Here is a 7,355-nt window from a genome sequence, read left to right as displayed (position 1 = left end):
ATTTGGTCGAGAATAAGGATTTCCAAAATGGTTGGGGATCTCTGCCTTTATCTAACACATTGCCTTCAGATGCAGCGGGGGGGGGATGGGGGATGCTGCCCCATCCCTAGTGTTGAAAGGAGAGCAAAAGAGGCCTGTTTGCTCAGCTTTTGTAAAGAAATGGAAGGGGTGGACCATTATGTCACTTGCCTCAGGCAAAAAAAAAAAAAAAGGGCAGGCCAGCCATAGTCCAACAAAATCCGGAGGACCAGAAGCCAATCCCGGCACTTGTCAGCTCTCTTAAAAACCATTGTCTTGAGCCTGAGCATCTTCCAGATTTTTTTTTGCCAAACCTCCTTCTTGCTTCTGGCTTCTGAACACCTCACACCCCCTTCTGTTTCAAATTAAGCAGTCCAGAATTAACTACCACCCACTCTGGTTTCATACTCAGCTAGCTTGCCTTCGCATCTGAACCTTCCTCCCCTAAAACAGATTATGTGCGCTTTGGGAGGAGAGAGTTAAGAATACGAAATAAATAAAACAAATAAAACTTAAAGCACCTGACGGCAGACGGAACGGCGTTTCTGTTTGCTTCTGAAAGAGAAACTTCACCCCTGTTAAAAGCACCGTAACGAGTCGCGCTTTGCTATACAGTACAGTACTACGGTCTCATCAGGCTCTCTTGGCTGGAGGAGGCGAAAGGGCCGCGGCGAAACTCGGCTTGGTTTCGAAACCAGCGAACTGCTTCTCGTTCGCGCCGACTGAAAGAAAGATCCGCCGCCACGCTGCGTGGAGCCAGCGTGCGGGCTTGTTGTGCAAGAGTTTCCCGCTAACTTCCACCAACTTCCTCCCGAGCCTGGCAGTGGACGAAGTTGTTGTCATCGGCTCAACGCCGGCTTATTATCAGTTCTGCATGCCGGCTGTCTTAAATACATATTTCTATATCTATCTGAGTCCGGCCTCCCTCAGGCGCGCGGGCGGCTCCGCCCTCAGGTGATTGGCGCCCGAAGAAGCCTCCCGCGCAGGAACAAGAGCGGGAGGCCGACCTGGCAGCCTCAAGGCGCCTTTTTCCTCCCTTCAGGCGCGCGCGGCGTGGGCAGGCAGCAGCCGCAGGCAAGTGGCGGGGAGTCCCGGCGGCGGCGGCGGGCCGGCTTCGGGTCTTCTCCTTAGCCGCTGTCTTGGGAGAATGTCGGACGAGGAGGGCCGCCCGGCAGCCTTACCTCGTCCCGTCCCTCTCCTGCATTTCTACTCGGCTGCGCGGCCTCCTGGCGCCTCTCGCCGGCTGGGGCTGGGTCGGGCCGGGCCGGCAGGCCGTTTAGAAATAAGGCCGGGCATGAGGAAAACGCACCTCGAGAAATCGGCGCCGTTTAAAAACGGGCAGAGGCCGGTGGCGCCGAGGAGAGCGGCGGCGGGGGGGGGGCGGGGGCGGGAGATGTTGTTAATAATAATAATAATAATAATAATAATAATAATAATAATAATGTATTTAAAAGTGTGACAAGCTGTAAAGGGTGTGCTTTATGGAGAAGAGGGGCGGGGAGGAAGAAAGGTGAAGAAAAGGTGAGAGAAAGGAGCGTTCCTGAAGTAAGGATGGGTCGTTGTTTTTGAGGTGTGGAAAAGACGGTAGGGTGGATATTTATTTATTCAAAGGCATATGCACTTCTTTAAGCCTGCCTTGGGGTGGAAATGGTGGTGGTGGGTGGGAGCAAAGTATTTCATTTATTACTGTATTTTTAATATTGTATTTGGATTTTTCAGTCCCAGGTATCAAAAGGCTTGGGGCCTTTCCTGCCTGCCTCTTGTAAATCTGTCTGTCTGTCTGTCTAACACCCTGAAATTTGTCTCCTACCAGGTAGCCTAGATGTAAAGTTGGGCTGTTATGACAAGGAAGGTGAGTATATTGATTAAATGGGACAGTAGGTAACTGGGGAGGAAGAAGGATTTAAGAGGGTTGTGACATACTGAATGGAGAGTGACCGAAGTGAAAGGGCCAGGCGGTTAAAGAAAGACAAGAAACTTTATACAGTATTTGGTCTTAATGTGCGGGGGTGAGGGAAAGGGACCCTATTGGTGACACATGTGTGCAAGTTTGGAACAGGCTCTCTGCTGGTGGCTAGCTGGATTTAGGACCATGTTGGTGTGCTAGGATGTGGAAAGTTCAGGTCCTTCCAGGGCAAGGTATGAGGGCACAATCTACATTTATTAGAGCATCAACTTCCTTCTCTCCACTTAGAACCTGAATTTGGTATTAATTATATCCACTTGATATATAATTTGGTACAGTATATTACCCACTCCCTGCCCAGCATCAACACTGCACACACTATCATTTCTCCCACTTTTCTGCTCTTGCACAACAGTCTCCTGTGCTACTTCATCTCTAGCCCCAGTCCTCTCAGGTGCTTACAACCTGACTATTTTTTATTTTTTTAAATAATCTGACTTTTAAAAAAACACAATCTAAATGAACCTCGGCTTTTCTTTTCTTTTTTAAAAAAGGCCTGCGTTATAATTAGTTGAGGGCAGCAGAACTTAATAGCAGATCAGCACTGTGATTGTTTGGACAGGCAGCTAGCCAAGGATAGGTAGGCCAGTAAAAAAAGAAAGAAAAAAGGCCTGTTACCAATAAGGCATGCAGAACTTGGTTGCACTGTCACTGCTGCTGGTGCTTCCAGTTTGTGAAACAAGTGTAGGGTGTCATTTTTATATTTAACATTTCTATCCCTGCCCACTCATCTTCCTAGAACCTTAAAGCAACACCATCTTGTGAGGCAGGTTAGCCTGAGAATTAGTGACTCACCTGAGACAAGTCAAGGTTTATGAACTTGGATTTCATGAAGTTTATGAACTTCAGGATTTCACAAACTCAAAACTGAACAATGCTGCACTACGTTCCCTTTTTACACATTTTTTGCAAGGTTCTTTCTGGTTGATTTGAGCTATGGATAGGGGATTACTTTGTGGAGGAATGAGAATGTAAATAATAGAACTCACATTTGAGTCTTTGGAAGCATTTGGTGGAGTACAAGGGCTGAAGGAGGCATGACAACTGCTTGGAGACAGGGTGTTTTGTGAGAATTGTGTGGTGAGGACAGGACGTTGTGGGAGCAGATTTGCAGTGCTGTGTGCACTTCATAATGTGTGCACGGAGAATGAGGTGACTTTAACATACTGAGGGACTTTACATGTACAGGAGAAGGCATTTTGGAGGGAGAAATGAGGCATGTGCTACACTTGTGAGGAACTTAAATGGGTTGGGCAGGGGCAAAAGTAGGCTTTATTTCACCTGAGTCAAAGACCCAGTTTGGCACCCTACATGCACATTTGCATATGCACTACACAGGCTGGGAGCCTCAATGTGTCCCTCTGAAGACTTCATCTAGGCCAGGCATCCCCAAACTGCGGCCCTCCAGATGTTTTGGCCTACAACTCCCATGATCCCTAGCTAACAGGACCAGTGGTTGGGGAAGATGGGAATTGTAGTCCAAAACATCTGGAGGGCCGAAGTTTGGGGATGCCTGATCTAGGCAAAAAACATGCCCCCCCTACGGCTCTGGGTTGGGAGAGGAAATTGACAATTTATGGAGGCCAGGTGAACCTGAGGATGAGGATGCTAGCTAGCTGTAGAGGGAATGAAAAGGAACATCCTGTAGAGTCTTCTGTGGGTTTGGATAGATATGCCATTTCAACTGGAAGTTTTTGGGTGGGGAAGAGACTGGTTGACTGTTGTGGTTGCAAGAGGGCCTGTTAGCAGAAATGAGTGGATTGCTGACTAAATGGGGACAAAGTGTGTGTCTGGATGGGTCTGTTAACAATAGAGCAAGAATTAGTGGTGAGGATAGTGTGTGGTTGTGTGATGCTGGGGGTGAAGAGTGTGTGTGTGTGTGAGAGAGAGAGAGAGAGAGAGAGAGAGAGAGAGAGACCTGAGACCTGCGGGTATAGGGTGATATATATAAATAAATAAATACAGGTAATAATATATAATGCACCAATCTGTGTATTGGTGCGAGAATCTGGTAAGGGTGCCAGCTGTAAGGAAGAATGGGGTGTGGGTGAGACAGTGTGTGATTTGTTGTGGGGGATGGAAAGAAATAATTAGGAAAAAGGCTGGTGAAATGCCATAGCATGCCGTGAACGAGGAGAGAAGCCTGCGCTTGGATTGGAAACAGATTCTTTTTCAAACTAGTGGTCTGAGGGTGAGAGAACTGGGCGTGGATACTCCGGTTAAGGGAGTAAATAGCCTTTGGGTGTAGGTTTGTAGGGGTGCTAAGCAGAAGCAGGGCGGAGTCCAGTCTTCTGGGTGAAACTCGGACGAGGTGGGGGCAGTCTCTCGATGCATCCGTGGCTTTGTATCCGACGAAGCTTAGCTTTCTTCTTCGAAAAACTGGTGCCGCGGTAAATGCGTTGCCAGGTTTTCTTGGGTGTGTGTGTGTGCGCGCGCGCGTGTTCCTTCCACAGTCTTTGTAGGGTTCTTCTCTCCCCCCCCCCCGCCGTTTAAAAACAAAAGTGGAATATGGGTCGTCGGGCCAGGGCGTAAGAGCAGCTGCTGCTCCTGCAGCAGAACTACGTCTCGATCGTCACCACCACCACCACCAGTGCCGCAGCGGCGGCGGCTCCAGGAAGCTCCTGAGGACATGCGAGAAGGGAGGGAGGCGACGAGCGGGAGTGAAGAAGGCGGTCCCGTGGCGCAGAGCAGGATTGTGGCAGTCTGTGCGTGCGCGCGCGCCTCTCCCTCCCTCCCTCTGGCTGAGTTTGTAAACACAACCCTCGCGCTGAGGTGGGCGGAGCGCGACCGCCCTGCCGCTCCGGATTGGCCTCGAATCCTCAGCGAATGTTTTTACAGTGGCGACTGGGCGGGCGCCTAGCCCTGTGTTTGGAGAAGCGGTCAGAGCGCGGCAGTGCCCTCCTGGCTGGCTGTGTTTTGTGCGTGCGGTGGGAGCAGCAGCAGCTGCATCGGCGGAGAGCTTGTTCTCCCGGCGCGCGCGCGGCGTGTGTATATGTTTGTGCGCGTCGCCCTTCGCCTCTGCCTTCGCGGAGGAGGAGCGGGGTCAGCCTAGGGGAAGTTTTGGGTTTGCCTCGTGATGACTCAGACGCTATAAAGCGTAAGTAGCGGCCGGGGGATGGGTGCGTTTGCGAGTGTGTGTGTGTGGGATGGGCTTGTGGGCTGGGGTCTCTCGGTGTGCGTGGCTGTGTCTCCACCCCTTCTTCTTATCCCCTCCCCCTTTGTGTGTGTGCGCGTCTCTGGGTCTGTTATTCTCCTGCCTTGAGCTCGCTCTCCCTTTGTTGGGTTTCATAGTGGGAAGGGATTTGTCCTCCACGTTCCCGGTCGGGCTGCCGCCCGGTGTTGTTTCCCAACGAGCACTCTTCAGACCGAGGAAAAGCGACTTGAGCTTGCAATTGAATTTATTTTCAAGTCACAGCGCGGGTGTTGCCCCCCTCCCTCTCTTCTGCTCCCCTCCCCCCAAAGCTCCTTCCCAGGCATTTGCCTTTGCATGGCTATTTTCCCAACTACTCCCCACCTTTTTGTTCCGTGCTTGTGATGGTTTTTCCGACTTTTTGTACGCGTGTCTTTAAATTGACATTTTTCTTCAACCTGTTGTTGGTTGCGTCTCAATCGGGCAACGATGGAGCGCTTAGTCAAGTCACGCTAGACATTTTGGAAAGAAAGTAAATAAAGGTGAGTTGGAGCGGGTGGTGGCGGCTCCTGTTGTCTCCCTGCCGGAGTGACCGACTGTGGTTCGTTTCTTGCTGTTCCCCTTTGCATCGACCGAAACAAAATGTAAATAAGAGTCGCCGTGGCGTCTCGAAAGGTTCCGAAGTGAAACGTTTCCTTGCGACTTTTTCTTAGCCCTATAGCAGAGAGAAGGATTTGGTGGAGGCGAACCAGCCGTAGAAAGGATGAGGGGAGGGGAGGAGTGAACGGAGGAGCACTTTGCAGTGTACAAACTCTATTGTTGTGACGCACTTTTACAACTGATTGCTCTTGCCAAACCTTCCAGACTTGCTGCGATCAGCATATTCAGTAGAACAATGGAGAGAGAGCCTGGCCGACTTCCCCGTCCTGCACAATCGCGGCATCGACTGCTCACTTAACATTTCAACACTGTATCTGATCCTCCTGTCTAATGACTTGGAGAGGATTGGTGTTCCAAGTTAATATTCGTTTTTCTTTCTTTTCTTAGCCAGTTGAACAATCTCCCCCCTCCCCCACAATCAAACTTGGAATGCTTGCTCAGCTGGCTAGCAAGTTTTGTCTTCAAACTTTTGTTGTACTTGTTTTGCTTTTCATCAGGAGAAACTTTTTTTGTGAATGATGTTGGACTGGATAATACAGGTTGACATCTTCAACAGTGCTCACTTTTATTTTTAATTCTGGCATGCTGGTTAATTTGTACATGAAAAGGGGATGGAAAACACACAGTGCTTTGTATTTGTATTGTATTTCTTAATGACTGCACTGCAACTCCACCACTACCGGTATTACCTAGCCTTGGGTGAACATTATGTGTAATTTCAGTTGCCTTTCTCTTTTTCTTCTCTTGTCTTCCAGGGGGAGAACACAAATAAAAGGCCCAATGGCAAAACAATCTTCTGATTTAACTTCTGAGTGCAGTAGAGAGGGTGGACAATTGCAGCCTGCTGAAAGGCCAGCTCAGCATCTTCGGCCTGGGGCCCCTACCTCCTTACAAACTGTGTACCAAGGTAATCTTTTGGGCGAGCGGGACACTTCGTCACCCAGTAGTCCTCAGGGACCACTGGCACCACCCTCCAGCCCTAGTCCGTTTGCTACCAGATCCCCGTTGTTCATGTTTGTAAGAAGATCCCCACTGCTGTCCAGATCCTCCAGTGGGTATTTCTCTTTTGACACCGACAGGAGTCCTGTACCTATGAGTTGTGACAAGGCCACACAGACTCCGAGTCCCCCGTGTCAAGCCTTCAGTCATTATCTAAGCGCAATGGGTAAGCTAGACCATGGTAAGAAACATTTCCACTTGTGTTCTGAATTCAGCCTGCCTGCGAAACTTGCATTTCTTTGTGTGTATTTGGTCTTATATGAACTCTGAAAGGGGGTCAGTTAGTCCAGTGTAGTGGTTGAGAGACTGAACTGTGAGCCATGAGGTCCACCAGTTCAGATTTTTCCTCTGCCGTGAACTCGCTAGGTGGCCTTTTGCAAATTACATAAGCACACAAGAATACCCATGCTGGGTCAGACCAGTCGCCTATCTGCCATGCTCTTACCCACAGTGGCCAACAAAATGCCTGTTGAAGCCCAGAATCGGGACAGATGAAATAGCAGTCTCTCCACTTGTGCTCTCCAGTATCTGGGGCTGAGAAGCATGCTATCTGTGTTATAGGGATAATATAACAATGTGTTT

General features: G+C 49.6%; 1 protein-coding gene across 7 annotated transcripts in view; it reads left to right on the top strand.

The window, feature by feature from the left end:
- Positions 1 to 840: 840 nt before the first annotated feature.
- Positions 841 to 7,355, top strand: part of BCL2L11 (BCL2 like 11) — a 36,277-nt gene continuing 29,762 nt past the window's right edge. For 2 of the 7 annotated variants that reach the window (XM_088666798.1, XM_088666796.1), the window contains exons 1-2: positions 4,870 to 5,081; positions 6,530 to 6,939. In XM_088666798.1, coding sequence (XP_088522924.1) covers positions 6,555 to 6,939 — 385 coding nt within the window. In that variant the 5' untranslated portion in view covers positions 4,870 to 5,081; positions 6,530 to 6,554. Of the gene's footprint in view, positions 1,093 to 1,831; positions 1,871 to 4,869; positions 5,082 to 5,520; positions 5,657 to 6,529; positions 6,955 to 7,355 lie in introns of those variants that run through there. The other 5 variants (XM_088666797.1, XM_035111095.3, XM_035111096.3 and 2 more) reach the window with 4 other exon arrangements.

Source organism: Zootoca vivipara, chromosome 3 (genome assembly GCF_965207765.1).
Source record: "Zootoca vivipara chromosome 3, rZooViv2.hap1.1, whole genome shotgun sequence".
Lineage (NCBI taxonomy): Eukaryota > Metazoa > Chordata > Lepidosauria > Squamata > Lacertidae > Zootoca > Zootoca vivipara.
This window is presented reverse-complemented; position numbering and strand designations above follow the sequence as displayed.